Source organism: Venturia canescens, chromosome 10 (assembly GCF_019457755.1).
Source record: "Venturia canescens isolate UGA chromosome 10, ASM1945775v1, whole genome shotgun sequence".
Classification (NCBI taxonomy): domain Eukaryota; kingdom Metazoa; phylum Arthropoda; class Insecta; order Hymenoptera; family Ichneumonidae; genus Venturia; species Venturia canescens.
In genome coordinates, this window is record NC_057430.1 from 7,771,167 (window position 1) to 7,787,729 (window position 16,563).

At 36.0% G+C, this 16,563-nt stretch overlaps 2 protein-coding genes across 5 annotated transcripts; both read right to left on the reverse strand.

The window, feature by feature from the left end:
• Nucleotides 1–551: 551 nt before the first annotated feature.
• LOC122416949 (ninjurin-1-like) lies at nucleotides 552–7,789 on the reverse strand. Of its 4 annotated transcripts, none has more exons than XM_043430122.1 (4): nucleotides 3,320–4,254; nucleotides 3,089–3,199; nucleotides 2,292–2,357; nucleotides 552–948 (listed from the first exon to the last, which is right to left on the reverse strand). In XM_043430122.1, exons 1-4 carry the CDS (start codon nucleotides 3,809–3,811, stop codon nucleotides 781–783), a joined length of 837 nt encoding a protein of 278 aa, XP_043286057.1. In that variant the 5' UTR covers nucleotides 3,812–4,254; the 3' UTR covers nucleotides 552–780. The 4 variants fall into 4 exon arrangements, with proteins under 4 accessions (XP_043286057.1, XP_043286056.1, XP_043286058.1 ...); XM_043430121.1 differs by having other exon boundaries at nucleotides 831–1,600; nucleotides 3,320–4,264; XM_043430123.1 differs by lacking the exons at nucleotides 552–948; nucleotides 3,320–4,254 and adding exons at nucleotides 1,607–1,919; nucleotides 7,521–7,789.
• A 118-nt stretch (nucleotides 7,790–7,907) lies between these two features.
• Nucleotides 7,908–16,360, reverse strand: LOC122416943 (LEM domain-containing inner nuclear membrane protein MAN1). Its single transcript, XM_043430108.1, has 11 exons — nucleotides 15,670–16,360; nucleotides 13,763–14,448; nucleotides 13,418–13,517; nucleotides 12,974–13,185; nucleotides 11,869–12,080; nucleotides 11,533–11,661; nucleotides 11,176–11,305; nucleotides 10,556–10,829; nucleotides 10,236–10,457; nucleotides 9,877–10,061; nucleotides 7,908–9,213 (listed from the first exon to the last, which is right to left on the reverse strand). The coding sequence occupies exons 1-11, from the start codon at nucleotides 15,834–15,836 to the stop codon at nucleotides 9,062–9,064; spliced, it is 2,469 nt and encodes an 822-aa protein (XP_043286043.1). The 5' UTR covers nucleotides 15,837–16,360; the 3' UTR covers nucleotides 7,908–9,061.
• Between the last annotated feature and the right edge of the window lie 203 nt (nucleotides 16,361–16,563).

Sequence of the window (16,563 nt, forward strand, 5' to 3'; positions counted from 1 at the left end):
TATGGGGTCAAAACGACCCAGTGTGCACTTAAAGGGTTAAACACGTTTATCTAAATAAAACGAACCCTTCAAACTTTGATATGCGTGTCAATCGATTACCCATTGAAACTCTGTGTAAATTTAAGAGCGTTCTTAAGAAAATCGTTTCGTGCATGAACTACCTTAAAATATATATGAATTGATGTACGAAGTTTGTTCAGAGCGAAATGAAAGGAGGAATTTCAATTGTTTTATGAAAAGAGAGAGAAAAAGAAAAGAGAACACAGAGTCCTGACAGAAACGCGCATGTCAAAACATCATTTCCTGTATCACGATTCAAAATGTTCTTGTTTTTAATAAAATACATTCGATCGACATTCTTTACTCCAATTTATTACCCTACAATGTGAATAGGAAATTATTAAATTTTCCTGTATCAGAGTCGTCTAAAAACTGAACCGGGTCTCCATCGTCTTATCTTTTCAAAAAAGATTTCGAAAGAAACTATTTTTCCGCAGGTGGGTCTCCGACTGAAAGGGTTTAATAATAAATGAAAGCTGAAGGAATCGTCGTTCAATCGTCAACCATATAATCAGATTTATTAAATATCCAAGTACAAAGTTCCAAAAGTCACACTCATTATTACTATAGTTATAATCACTTATTTGAGCAAAGCCTTATACAACTAACCGTAAAAGCAAACGCTCTCTCTGACGTGAGATCGCAAAAATGTAAAAACGTTCTCTCGAGTCTTTGAAGCAACGATTTTCAAATCACATCCGCTATAAGTTTAGGATCAAACTAATGGTCATCGCGCAACGCGAAAGACGCTACGATTATATTTATGATTACGGTTAGTAACATTATTGCGAGGCTTATGTCGTTCCATAATCGGGCCCTCGACTGGTCCGCCAGCCTGTTCAGATTGAATACCGAACCCAGAACGATTAGGATCATACCCTGGACGATCTTTAAATCATACCAAAATGACACACATGCAAACAAAAGTAACCAAAAAATGTATGATCTTAAAATAAATGAGTGAATAACACAAAACGATTTGTTCAAAAGAAATAATAGAAAAATCTGATTAAAAAATAAATACTGAATCGAAGAGAAACGATGGGCAAATATGAAAACGATTGATTAAAAATAAATAACAGAAAAATGTCCATCAAGACAAGTGCGCTAATAAATAAAACGTGAAACCGCGTAAGTGAGCTATAGGAATCGAAATCTTACGATAAACGACTTCAGCCCCATTGGCGCACAGTTTTTGATATAGCCGAACAAACCGGAAATGACTAGAACAGAGAAGAGATTGTCGAGTCGGACGTGACGTTGAAATTCGACTTTTTTTCACTCAATAAATATTGACAAAAATACTCTTTGGGTGTGAATCAAGAAAATGTTTTGATCATCAAACATTTTTTGCAGGTTCCGGGAATTCGGTAGGTTTGTAACTAAAATCAATGTTGAATCCCGCGATGATAATGTTAATTAGACTAATTAAGAAAATGGCTATTAATATAATATCGTTCATAATGATGGCTGCTCGTTGATCGCGACGACGATTGATGTCCAAACTACCCAGGATTATGAACAAAATACCGACCAGTACCTAAACAATCATTGTTTGCCCGGTATGAAAAAATTTAGAGGCTCAAAGAGAAAGCGAATTGATCCAAAATTTCGTGCGCAGGTAATCGCGGTAATAAATCAATGAAACGATAAAATTACAATTCACTCGCGGCGTACGATTGGACCACGTGGGATCCGATCGGGTCGAAGACCGTTATAATAATATTTATTAAGAATACAGTGAAGCTGAGAGCGACTCGCGCTGTACCGATCCAATCAATCGACGCGGAGTATCTCACATCCTCCATTTTTCGATCCCTCATGAAATTCAGTGACAGAGATAATAGGCCGGAAATTATCTACGCACAAGTTGAAATTTTTTTTTTTTTTTTTTTTCCATCAATAAGCCTGCGAAACTCAAAGTGGACCAATTGGCGTGGAATTATTTCGTCGTGCGCGTGTGCTACGGCCCTCTAAAACTGCAGTGTGCTCGAGTGCCGAAAACGTCATTCCTCTGTTTTTTTATTTTTTATTTTTTTATTATTTCTTTGTTTGATTATTATTTTTTTTTGCGAATCTATAAAGCACTGAAAATTGTGAAAATTATGGAAAATTATGGAAAATCAAGGGTTCTACGGATTCCTACGGTGCTGCGCACACTTCTGTAAGCGAATTGCTGCTTTCGAATATTTATTTTTTTATTATTTTGATATAGAAATAGAAAATCGTACCTGCAAGGCTATCGACAAGCAGACCAGAGTTAGAGTGAAGATGTAAAATTGGTACGCTTCTCCGACCTGCGAAATTGAAATCTCATTGAATTCCCTAAACAAATTATCGACGAAGTTTATTAATTAATTAGAAATATTTCGACGAGCAAATTGCATTCGCGGGTAGCAAATTCAGAAATCGAATCCAGGAAACCCGCGTTGAGTAGGGTGGTTAAAAAAAAAAAAAAAAAATCCCCAAAGTCGCAAGCAACTTGTTAGTACACTAATGTATATGTAAATTTGGGAGAAATTGTGAGGAAATAATGTTTTCATGATACGCTAACATATCAACCTGCGAAACGAAGCGAATCGAGACCTTTGAAAAAAAAACTTTAGAAAAACCATTGCGACGACCTCTGAATGCTGTTCCTCCAAGCTCAAATTTTAAGAGAGTCAACTCTTGATTGAGAGCTAACTTTTGTCGTTGCAAGATCAAACACTCAATCTTTTTTTTATCGTGGTTTTTCACTAAGAAAAAAAAATTTAACGTCGTTGGCGCCACCTCTAAAAAATTTTTTAGACGGTTCAAATTTTGAGAGAATTATTTTTTCATTTTGTATTAACATAATCACTTGCGACTTTGAGGAAAAAAAATATTTTTTTTTAATCATCGCAGTGTTGAGTCAAAAAATGTCGTTTTCCTCGTTGCATTTCTCAGATTTCGGTCACCAAAATCGGACATATTTTTGTTTGGAAATATGACCTCATTGACGTGAGGACATGAGAAGAGATGGATTTTTTACGAAAACACTACTTACCACGAGCAAGTTTTTCAGCTGCGTCGCGTTCGCAGCGAGCAACGCGACATCGAGCATTCCCTGTGCGATCGTCTTTTTCGTCGCGTAAACATTGATGTTTTCTGGTTTTCGCTGGAATGAAAAAAAAAACAAACATTCGGTTAATCTCAGAATCGGTGAACAACCAAGGAATTTTCAGGAACACGGAACCGAGCGATGGCGATGCTACCGTCAAATACGAATTTTTCTAACCCACAGATTTGGAAATTCCGAGTTTGAAACGAAACCATGAAAGTGTTTCTTTTCCGAGTAGTAGTACTTCGCTCGATCGTTTTGCGATTCACATTCCTCAAGGTCTCCATTATTATTCCCCCGTTTTTTCCCCTCATCGCCTCGATCATTAGCCCCACTTTCTTCATCATTTCGTAGCCCATTCGCCGAATGATTTCTTCCACGTTCAGCAACAGATTCGAAACTCGGTGCCATCGGTTTTTCACAAGTTTCCATTTCTCGGGTCCCGTCATGATTGTCGTTCGAGAATTCTACGGGCTGCTTGAGAAATCCCGGCACCTCATTATTCAGAAATTTTTCATCTCCGTCCTCAGAATTACCCGGGGCATGTTCGCTACCCCCTTCACTGGCCTGTCTGATACGAGGTGCCAGGGGTTTTCGATAAACCACAGAAACGTCGGATATTTCATTGGTATCCTGGTGGAAGCTCGCGCGATCCGAGACTCTGGCCATTTCGGAGAATCGAACAAATATCACGATTGAGATTTTTCAAAGGCACTGCGGTTTTTATTCGTTACGGAATGAAAAGGAGAGACAAAGATTCTCCAAATATATTTATACACTCGCAAGCGAATCCGGACTAAGAAAAAAATCGCAAACATTGAAATAAATAACTCGTTTTAATCTGTGCAGAAGGGGAACACGAGATATATCGAAGATTATCACACGTAGATCGTGACGAACAGGTTTTTTTATTCCTTCGTGACAAAGATTGGAGGCTTATCTCAAGCGATTGGTCACCAATCTTTTGTTTTCCCTCTTCGATGACTGCGGGGCCATGCGTCTACGCGTCAGTTACTTGGCGAGACAATTTTTTTCCTGTTACTCAAAATCTATTTGTTTACTTGGTCGCGAGGTTACTCGTTCGACGAGGTCCTTCCGAAAACTACTTCCAAAATTATCAAAACGAGATTTACAAAAGAAACTCGTTCTTTCGAGCAAGTCCTGGCGTCAGCTCGGTCTTTTGTTCAAGAAAATCTTTTTATTTAAATGTAAATGTGTTATCGATACTTCCGAGAATTAACCAGTTGCAACAATACGCGCGATGAACCATTCGGAATGAAATTGAGAACTTTGATGTTATTTCAAGGGTTTAGCAAGCTTCATTGTCTTTTTTCATAAAAAGGGTGTCGGCGCTCTAACTTTCGAAAATTTAGAGATTTATTAATAATTTTTTTTTTTATAAATAGACTATCATAATAAGAAGGTTGGTATTGAATTTAGGGAATATCGGTTGAGCGGTTCAAATCTTATGAGATTTTGAATTTTATGAAAATATGAATTTTTCAAAAAATCGTCCAACCGCTTCAATTTTTGGAAATTTTGTAAGATATTATGTATAAGTCTGTACTTTCTCTATACTTTCCAGCACAGTTGTCGGAATGTTCTTTGATTTCAATGTAAATAGAGAAATGATGAAAATTGAAAGTTGCAAACTGTTTTTTCTGATGGCTCGTCATTTAGTTTTTTTTTTTTTATGAATTTAAACAAAGAGATAAATTAAAGTTCGTAAAAGAAGGTAAAGAAAATACATTATTTCCTTGTATAAAAAAAAAAATGCTGCAAATTGCTTCCTCAAGATAGTCAAGATGCACGATGCTTCCTCTATGAGGAAACCAAAATGAAAAATATAGCACCTCATAAAGTAAGCTTTGAGCATCGTGCATCTTAACCATCTTGAGGAAGCAATTTGCAAATTTTAATTTGCAGCATTTTTTTTTGTCTTTTCCAGTCTCCAACTATAAGCTGCCATTGTTTTGGCATTCAATAGTTTTTTGGTGTTTTCTTTTCTTTTCGTTTAGAGGGTAAATCCATTGATTTACTTTACTCTATTTTTCACTTTTGTTTTTAAATACACCATACTTATATGCATAGATACATTCATTCGTACACATATACAATTTGCGCTACAAACGCATGTTATGTAGCGTGGAACCTCCGTCGTAGATCCACCGGTTTGAACTTTTTGAGCCTTCGAGTGATATTTTTTCTGTTGAAGAAGTTTTGCGCTAGTTCGTTTGGGGCATTGTCATTTGAAAAAGTTTTCTGAAAGCCATATTTCTTGTTTTCTGAAGCCTGACTAAAAATTTTCTCGTTTAATGTTTTTTACTTTCAGATATTCAGTGGCATCGTTTTTCGTCAGGGGAAAGCTGTTTGTCGTTCTAGATAATATTGCGAAAAATTTTCACCGACGAATAGTGCAGCTTCAAAATACCTTGACAACTATCCTCTTGTGATAAATGACCGTCGAATAAATATTCTGATATCGTATAAAAAATGGAATTTGAATGTAAGATAAACCGCCGGCTGAAATTTTACGGATGTCGATTGAATTTTTCAAATCGCTTTATTCGGCTTCATTGAGGATTTTTTTTCAAAATTTGTAACTCTTTTGTACCCGCTCCACATTTCTCAAATTTACCATTTCCTCGAGATTTTATTTTCTCATTGAATTTCCCAAAAAAATGCCATTCTTCTTGCTGAGATGTTGAGGTTTTTGTGAAAAATTACGAGATAAAAAATATAGTGGCATTTGGGAACGCGGAGATTTAGGATGAATCGTCGAATCGCTGGTCTCTTAGATTTTTTATTCGATTTTTTCGTTTAGTAATTTCTGCTCAACATCCCTCTATTTGTCCCATCAACTAACCTTTTAAGGACGAGGATTTTTACGTTGAAATCGACCTTTTTTTACACGAAATTTGTGCATAATATCGGAGAATTTCTCAAGCAGAGTGCCCGACCAAACTGGTGGTCGATATTTCGACCAGACCCTTCCTTTAAGGAGGTCGGATCGCGACGATACAATGTTGCCGTGCTAAACCATGTTGAAAATATTAAAAATTTCAAAATGATAAGAATTTCATAAAATTTGGTAAATGTATTCTTTAAAAATATATACGACAATGTACATTTTTTTAGATTTTTCTACTACATAGCTCTCGAGTAAAATTGAACTCTAAAGTTCACGTGTATAAGCATAGAGTTTACATATATACAGTTATACATCTCGTGCATAAGAACTTCGATTTTTATTCGATAACCATGAGGTAAATGATTTTGAAACAAAATTGCATTTGTATACTTGATGCCAAAGAATGTTATCACCAAATTTTATCACATTCTGATTATTTTGATTTCGTGATCCAACCTCCTTTAAGGTTAATCGATAATATTTGGAAAACACAATATTTCCAGGCGAGGTCCAAAATAGGAACAGTATTACGTAATACATAAATTTGAACACTAAATTTTCAGTCAGTGCACGATCAAACGATAGTGAATTCCGAATTCTGTTAATTTATAACAAAACAGAGATTATCGTTTCTCGAGCGTGCGATATATAATGAAACAAATTAGGAGAAATCGGCCAATCTCGGACTGCCCACTTCATCTTAATTGACTAGCTTTTTAATACTTGGCGTCAAGGCTCTACCGCGTCTTTTTGGATATTTCGTGCGAACAAACGATTACCATACAAAAATATTTGGTTACGTGGATTCGCATATAAATGTATTACATCATGTGTCGTGTAGTGCGATAATATACTGTAAAGGTGCAACGAATATAACGCTGGAGTTTGTAACGCTGGAGTCCAACGGAATGAAGGAAAAAAATATTTGTAATTCGTGATTTTAGCATTTCACGAATCATTGATGTGGTTTGAAAAAGGACGAATTGCAAATTCGGCAGGGAATAAAATTGGAAATTTACTGGAATTATTTGACAGTCTTTTTAGATAATTTCGTTGGACTCCAACGTTGTAAACTTCAGCGTCATTCGATCGAATTATCAAGAGATATCGGAGACGAGCTATTTCGAGCGTGGACAACGTCGATAGAATAACGTGCGCACCCACTTTGTTGAAGCACAGTGAAAACCTATCGAACGTTTCTTTTTCATTTCAGAAGTTGTCAGCATTGTTTCCAATAAAAATGCGTCTCTTTCAGTTTTGGAAATGAAATTGCGGAGTTTCTCAATGTCAAATTGTTGATGGGAGTTCGTGAAATTCATGAAATGTCAAGGGGACAAACATCGCATCGAATGAGAAAACTTGATCTGAGATAATTGGGTTCCTCTCGATGCGACGACCTTCGTTCGTTGATCGACCACAATTCTCACAGGAATTCTTCAATAAGATGGTGTAACAAAATGAACTTGCCTGATTCGTCATACCGTTCTCGGAAAAAATTGGTGCTATTGAAATTCCCGCCATGATTTTCACTTCACCGAATAGCTCGTTGGTATTTCGCACGATCTCGCCGAACCATTTGAAAATCACGTTTTTTTTGTGACGTCAGATTCAAGCAATCGCAAGTTTTTTTTAATATCGCTGATCGCATTCCAAAAACGAAATAAAAAAAAACGAAAAAATGCGCATCAGGAGCAGCACGAAATGAGCGTCGCGAAAATTTCTCTCTCTCCCTCTCTTTGTATTGTTGACACCGAGGAATATCCATGGCAACGCTGATCGCGGCTGAACGTGACTGACAGGTGGTGGCGCGGGGCGAGACCTGAAAATGAAAATTCAATAAACAAAAAGACGCAGTTAAATCCTCCGATTCGTTTTTATTTCTTTCGATAATGCAACATTTTTGGTTTTTTTTTGTTTTGTTATTTTTTACTATACGATGGATAGGTGCGTTTGGTACGCGAAATATAAAATTAAAAAATATCGTGTATACCTAACATGAGTGCAAGTTGCGAGAAGAGGTGAATTAGTCCCTCCCTCCCTCTCATCATCATTCTATATCTCATTTTTTCTCCCTCTCTTAAAGGGCGATATTTCGTTTTTCTTCCGATCGTCACGACGCAGGAAAATGGCACGTGATTAATGGATTGGAAATAGTCGTAGATTCAAATAACCAACAAATGAATCAACAGTTTACAAAGCATTTCAAGTCTTTTGATTAAAAATTTTTTAAATAAGAATAAACATTTTATGATAATAGCGTGGGATCCTGTGTTTTTATAATTTTTTTTTTTTTTTTTTTTTTTTTTTTTTTCGAGAACGACGAAACGGATAATATAATTGTATTAAATATTTAGAACGTTCGATAACTCGGCACGGTGCGGTACACTTGTTATTATCTAAGCTCAACTTCTATGCGTTTCTTTTTTAGCGATCCATAAAAAATCTTCATCATTTACATGGATCGAATAGTAACGCAATTGATAATTAATCAGAGATATAATAAGAGAAAAGAAAAAAAAAGTGTAATCTGTACATTGTAGGACGAAAGCCTTTCGACGTCGATTCACGGGATTAATGGCAAAATTGCTTTTTCCCTACCATAAGTGACGTTATATTGAAAAACGATAATAATGAAAAGTCAATGAAAGAAATTCTCAAACTCTGGAGTAATTAAATCGGTCTTCTGTTCAAAAATAATTATTATAAATTTTTTTTTTTTTTAAACCGTAACTTGTATTAGAGTGAGAATATACCCGCGTTGAAGAAGAAAAAGCGTTAATTTTCTACTGTACATTTTTGCGTCTCGTAGTTCATCTGTGAATTTCACTCTCTTTTCGTACGCATCGTTTTTATTCTGTATCGTCGAGACTTGTGGGCGGTTTCCTCTCATATTATTATTATTATTATTAAAAATTCGTTTTTATCTTTGCAAGCTTTTCTTTTTTGAACGTTTTATCGCATTTTTTCTTTAGTCCCTGTCAGTAAAAACCTGATCGATTCACGAGTCGTTAATTCGCTTCGAGAGACGTTAGCCTAGGCTGCGCTTGCATAGAGAGTCGTTCGTTGTTGCTCGGCTTCACGGGAGTTGTACAACGTGCTGCGTCCGGGAAACGTTCGTGATATCTTTGCAATCGCAAATATTTCACGGTCACCAATTTACCTACAATATTAAAATGTCATTATTTTTTATGCACACCCCCATGTCAATTGAATATACTTTTGAATACTCGAAAATTACAGTTGTGCTTAATTGTACTTTCTTTTGAACCTCTGACAAAAAGTTTTTATACACCAAATATATTTATATATATCCAATAAAAGGACTTGTCATTCATTTGAAGAGACTTCCGATCGCTTATGCAATCGAAAAATTTGACGGTACAATTCGACGAGCTGCTGCGCATGCCATCTCTATAAATTGGCTTTTTGAAAAAATCGATTCGAATAATTTTGAAAGACATTTTTTACTTTCAAATATCTTTTCCTTTTTTATATTTCTCAATCAATGGTAACACACTTGTTAAAGAAATCATTCTAAGAGAAAAACTTGTAGGTTTTTTCTCTCAAATTTCGAATTGAAACAAAATTCATTTTTTTTGCTTAATAGACTCTGGGGTAGTTCCTAGAAATTATTTATAAATTCATCTATCGACGGTGACACTAGCAGCAAAAAAAATTTTTTCGGAAAATCGATTATTCGAACCTCCTTGAATTCGAGTTCTTCAAATAAAAAACAAAACTCAATCTGCATCTATGGCCAAGAGAGTTTTTTGTTTCAACAAGGCTTCAGTTTCACTAAATTCGAAAAATTAATCACTCGTACCATCAAACCAGCAGCCATGAAGAGATCGACAAGCCTTTCCAGCGTCCTCTTGAGAAAGGCACTTCATATAGACGCACCCTTCGCGACTGCCACGATCCACTCGGATATGTAAAATTTTAACAGCTTCGCCGCATTTTTCAAGAATCGCGTCCTGTACTTTGGTTTCCCAATTCTCCTCAAATTCACTGAAAACAAATGAGTTTATCCATTACTGTCATAGAGTGTTTTTCGTTATGATCTAGACCTGCTTAACTATTATTATTGAGTAGTATGGAAAAAATATTGGAAATGTCAATTCGGTCAGTTTATTGCGAAAAAAAAAGCCTAAGAGAAAGATTTTCTATAATTCGAATACTTACACATCTGGATCGAACATGTGACGAATTTTGAGACACGGTGTTGGAGACCAAGTGAGACTATTTACCGAACCCTCGATCATCTCGAACGCTTGACCTTGCCATACTTTCGATTTTTTACTTGCCATGGAACTTTGGGAATTCGATGTGTTCATAGTGTTGTTGGGTAACCATCGCCAGACGTGAAATTCTTCACCAGCGACTTGCTGCACTTCGCGTCGTATTCTAATAAAGTAAACGAACAGAGTTGATGGAATTCATGTTTTTGGTGATCTGATATTTTCTGTAAGATTTATGATGCGACCTATATTAATTGTTCTTACCGTGACTCGTTCTCATCAAGAAATTTGACAGCTTTTTCCCACAATGCAGCCATTTTTTTGCGATCTTTTGGTGGTATGAGATTATCACGAACGTGATTAATTGCGAGATAACTTTCTTGCGTACCACCAGGGCTCGAGGTGCACGCATTCTGATGATGCATCTCGACCATACTTATAATTTTGCTCACTAGCCGAAAAATTTCTCTTTCCGCGCTTTTTTTGTACTGGAGATACCAAAGAACGATTTTTCGACCACCCAAAGAGAGTGCAATTCCTACGAAAGAACAGAGAAAAAATATTGAGGAGCAGATAGATTTTTGCATGTTCATTTTCTGTCAAAATTTTGAGTTCTATGCGATATAAAATTTTGTTTTTATCGATGAAAAAAATTCGACGTACACGTGATGCGTGTGCGTTGTTTTTTTCGTCAATTTGACTACAAAATTTAGAGCATGCAAGGCATTTTTTTCTTCCCGTACACAAAATTGCCACTTTCATTTCCCCAAGCCATGCATATCTTTTCATGCATGATTTTCTCGGGTTTTTGTTCGATTGGCTTTGTCTTTTTCATTACTCGGATCAGTCATATTCGCCCAATAAGGATTCAGTGATTAATTTACCGATGACGATGATGAGTATCGTCGAGAATACCATAAATAGTTTTTGCTTTATCAAACACTTCATCGGCAAATCTGGACTCGATATTATCATACCGAGCTTACTGTCCAGTCGGATCTGAAATACTTTTTCCTGTGGAGAAAATAAAAAAATATGTTATGAAATCGCTGAAGATTTTATTAAACGTCAAGAATGTTCACACACAAAACGTGAATTTGACTAGTATTTGAATTAAAAAAGAAATAAACTAGCATTTCGCTGTAGTTTCTCATTTCATCTTGGTCCACAAACTTGTACACTGTGTTTTAAATACGTCCTAATGGATACCAATTGCGTTGTGAATTTGTAAGAAAACTCACCATAGAATCCAAAACTTGATAAGGATGACCATTTTCGTCCCCAATCTCGATGAGTGAGATACCCCATTTCGGATTCCCAAAAATGAGCAATTGAGCGTTATGAAGGTCACTCGTTATCTCCAATTTAGTCTGTAAGGCGAAATTCGAGACTGTTATTAATAGTTAAAAAAATGAAATTACAATTCATTGTTTTCGAAAACTATTGACTGAAAAAATGAATTCATTTGGTTTTTATCGTAGCTTGAAATTGAAAACAAAATCACAATGGCTAAAATAAATACTGAGGTAATGGAATAATCGATTTTGAAAAAATTGATTATCCGTTAATGATCATACCGCTTTGTCATTTCTGAACAAATGAATGATTTCGTTGTCGGTCAAATATGGTAATTCTCCAGTGTCTTCGCAGACTGAATTAACGGCTTTTCTCATCAAAATCGGTCTCAGTTTTTGCAGCAGTTGTATGACATTTTCTAGATTTTCCTTCAGCAGGCAATTAACCCCAGGTTTGTCGTGGTCCGACATAAGACACAGTGGAACGTTGCTATCTATAAATTTTACGGGGAACAAAACAAAAAGCAAAAAAAATAGATTTCATTGAAAAATATAGAATTTTCAATAACAATGACTAAATTGAAAAACAGTCAACGAAAGCTGACAACAAATAAAATACGAATTGCCAGAAAAGAAATGAAAATAAAAAAATAAATCACCTGATTGGTCAAAATAGTTAAAATTAATTTTACAAACAATATTGAAAAAGAAGAAAAATGAACAGTTTAAAAGATGGGAAAAGGAAATAAAACGTACCGATTGGAATCACCAAAAAAGTAACAGCACCATTTATTTCACGCGAAAAAACTTACAGATATACGAACATGGTTTGTGTTTAATTTACACTTGTTTGCATCAAGAAAATATTAAAGCGTGATTTTGCACGAAAAAATATGTTCACGTTTCGTCGGGTATAAAATATCAATAAGAAAAAAATCAATCAATACTATTACCAAAAACACTAAACACTCTGCGATGTGTTTTGTTAGTTATGAGAGAAAATATTTCGAGCGTACGCCCGATATAGTTATCTGTAAGACAAAACTGATGTTTCTTTTTGATTCAACGTACGCTCGCGTAATTTCTTTGCGAAAAAATATGGTACATAAAACGATCAAATGTGACAACCACCAAAATCTCGAATACGTACTTCTCGTACCAAGCATTTTCAATATAACGTTAATATGAAATCGATGCTCATATTTCATACTTGAAAATATTAATATAATTGATTTAGTAATATTGAGTACAATATTAATTTATAATATAGTTCATTATGAATTAATATTCGTGTAACAATAGCAATAATAAAATCAAATATGATAATATCAATATCTTATGTACGTATAAGTTGATATATAATATCGTTATATGTCGGAATACCTACCCGTTGGAAGTGCCGGAAAATTGTCGGTTTTCCCTCCGAGTCCAAGATACATTACGGCCAAAACGCCGAAAAATGTTGCAAGTACGATCAACAAAACCATCGATATCAGATTGTGATTGTTTCGTACATCCTCTTTGCCATTCGCAGACAGTTTGAAGAATCGATTTACGGTATCGCAAGGACGATCGTTCGACGGGCCCACAAAGCGAGAACTGAAAATTCAACAAAATCATATCTCAGTGAAAAAATCAAAATGGAAAACCATTAAAGTCTTAACACGAGGTTTTTATAGTCCCAATATTTATTTTTTATCTGATAGTTTATCTATATAGTTTGATATGCAAAGATAATTTTTTTTTTTTAGGTTTGTTATTGCGTGCTGCAATTTCAAAACTAGTGTGTAGCGAGACAACAAAGATGCGACTGATGTTGAATAAACTTTACCTCGTGCTTGGAACAGAGTACGTAGACCTTAGTGTGGAAAAATGTCCGTTCGTATCGCCATCCTTTGTTTCCGGTACGCCTGAAGGGCGCAAAATGGAACCTAAATAGTTAAGCGATTGAGGAATTAGAATTTGAATTGCTTGGAATATTAAAAACTGCGGTAAACCAGTTTGAATGAATGCACTAAATGGGTTGAAATTAATGCAAACTGAAAAAATTACTTTGAATAGCAAACGTTGATATAACATCGAAAAACAAATCACATTTAGGAAAACAATAATTAAAAGTTTTGTCTCAAATGAATGAGTTAAAACGAATGAAAAATCACTTTTTCGGGGTACAAACTTTTCAAAGTTGATCTGCTGGGCGAGGGTAAATTCATGCTTGATCTCGAGCTCAATCTTCTCGTAAAATCGGACAAGAAAGGTGTCTCAAAATTGGCCAGTAGATTATCGGTTGCGAGATCGTTCTTCTTGTACGTTGTTTCCTCTCTGACAGGAAGAATGGGTGATATATCGGGTTTGAACGGTGGCACCGCAGGGTATTTTTTACTTTTAGAGGTGGCCAAATTTTTGTTCCCCACTTCGGTGGACTTTTGTTCAGCCTCGGCAGAGCTGCGATCCTGATTTTTTGTGTTGTACCATTTATTGGAATAATAATTTTGGGTAGTGTCGTCATTGAGATCGGAATCTGAACCGGTTTCTAGGCCGTCAGTGCCGCTGCTTGTTTTGTAAGTTTTGCTCGTGATTTTCTTTGTCACGCTCTTTGTTATGGATCTCGTTGACGAGGAGCTGGATGGCGTCTCATCTTGAGACTCTGCAATCTCTTTGCTCTCTGTATTTCTGGAGGCTTGAGTTTTCCTTTTGTTGGGACTTCTTGGCACAACTGCTGCTCCCGTAGCGCTCGCCAATGATGGTGATGATGGTGGCATTGGATTTGCCATTGTTTGACGCCGGGCACTAGTCGCTACAGTTTTTTTCTTTTTGTTAGCATTTAGGACTGTGTCATCGTCAGTTTCGTCACTGCTGTACCTGAAATAGAATAAAATAACTCATTTTACATCACTTTGATAACAATATAAATTAAGATATGGGTAGTAGGATATGGGATAAAAATAGGATATCAATAAGGTTTTCATAATAATAGGCAAAACAATACCAAGATGACAAAAATGTTCTGAATGTCATTGAATATTGACAAAAACAGTTTAAAGCATGAACCGTTTTGCCATTCCTTTCTAATCTTCTTTCAATTGTTATTACATAATACAATAAATATCTACAATATTCGTTAATTTATTGTTGGGCAAACAAGTCAATCGGAAGCTCGACTTGTATTTTTTTAATACCCAGGATATAGGTCAAGTCGATATCAACTTCATGATTTATTCAAGTTTTGTAATTGATTTTGCTCAACTCATCAGCACATGATATTTAACTTTTTCCAATTGAAGAATTATCTTCAGGTAAACTATTAATCTTGTGGTTAGTAAAAAATTAAATTCATGATTTTCATAAACATGTTTGATATTGCAAAAACACTGTGCATCTACTTTTTAGTTATATCCTTCACACTCACACAACAAAAAATTTCTTTCCTTACATTAAGTTAAAGATGAACGTATAGAAAATATCATGTTATATACCGAAAATACACTACAAAAATCTTAATATGCTTTACTCAGTAATTTGTTAATTTTTTTTTTTTTTTTTTCAATTAATCAACATGTCTAAAACACTGAATAATGAATATAACGATATTAATTTATGAAAATTGATTGTGTAAAATTTCACGACTGAACCAATCAATTTGTATATAGAATGACGAACACTATCATGGAAAATTTGGAATGTTCATCAACATCTATTGGTCCAGAATCGAGGGTGTATATGAGAATTCTAAAACATTACAGAATAAAAATGATAAGAATGACAATGAAGCGAAAATATTCAATAAGTAAATAGAAAATCGAAGTTGTGTAGATCAACAAGTTGAACCAAACTTTTGGAGGAAAAAAATCAAATTGTTATCGGTTAGGTGAAATATCAACAAAGTATCAACATGGAATAGTGTATTTTGGGCAGACAATAGCAGGAAGAGGAAAAAAGGGATGTTTCTAAAATAAAAGTGATAACAGCCGGAAAAATGTATAACTGTCGCCGAGTGTCGCGTTGAACAGAGGCCCGGCAAAGAAAGTAGAAGGGCAAGGAAGGGGAGTACGGTGGCATGGAGGAGAGGGGTAAGAGCGTTACCTGGCGGCGAGTGAGTGTCTGGATCCCGCGCCGCCCCGTGAATCCATAAGATTTTTTAGCTTCTTGGCAAGAATTTTCCTGGTGGTTTGGGTTACCGGACCAACGGGATAACCGTATTCGGCGAGTTTTGTGCGAAGCTCAGAATCGGTTAGCGAGTCCACCGACATTTTGCGCGCTTTTGAGAAAAACGAACGAAAAGAAAAATACAAAAATGAAACGCACGAAATAAGAACTCGAAAGATCGCCGAACGATGTAATCTGCCTGCGGCGCGTACGATGAATAAGAGACACCGGTCGAACGATTCCGCCGCTCTCGGAAACTCGAGACAAACGTGCGTAAAAAAAAACGAAAAAATAGAACAAAAAAACCTTCACAGAGGCCCACGCGATTTTACGATTACGTAGGACGCTTTTACGCGAGAACGCAACGTATATTTTCGCTCGTTTTTCTTCTTTTTTATGCTTCTTCCACAACTCCGTCTCTGTTTTTCTGACTCCCTCTCTCCCTCTTTCTCTCTCTCACACACAAGCACACTCACTATATTCAACACACGCACTCCCGCGCTCGTTTTTTCTTTCCGTCGTTTCTTGATGATCGTTTCTCGGCGAAGCTTGCGACTTTGCGCTTCACTCGCGTCTCCCCGTGCAACGTCGCGACATGGTGCGAATTGTGAACCCGCTTTCCGCTTTTCCCCCAACGCTCCCCTCCACAGGCAACGTTCCTTGTCAGCAGTGCCGCCAACTAGTGCCTTGAAACAACTGCGGTGACTACGGTCTCTCCTTTTTGCCCTCGTTCGTTTGGAACTTTGGAACATTACTTTTCTCATTTCGATTTTCATTTATTTTTCCATAGGTTTTTACTTTTTCGCTCAAATATATGGAGTAGAATTAAAA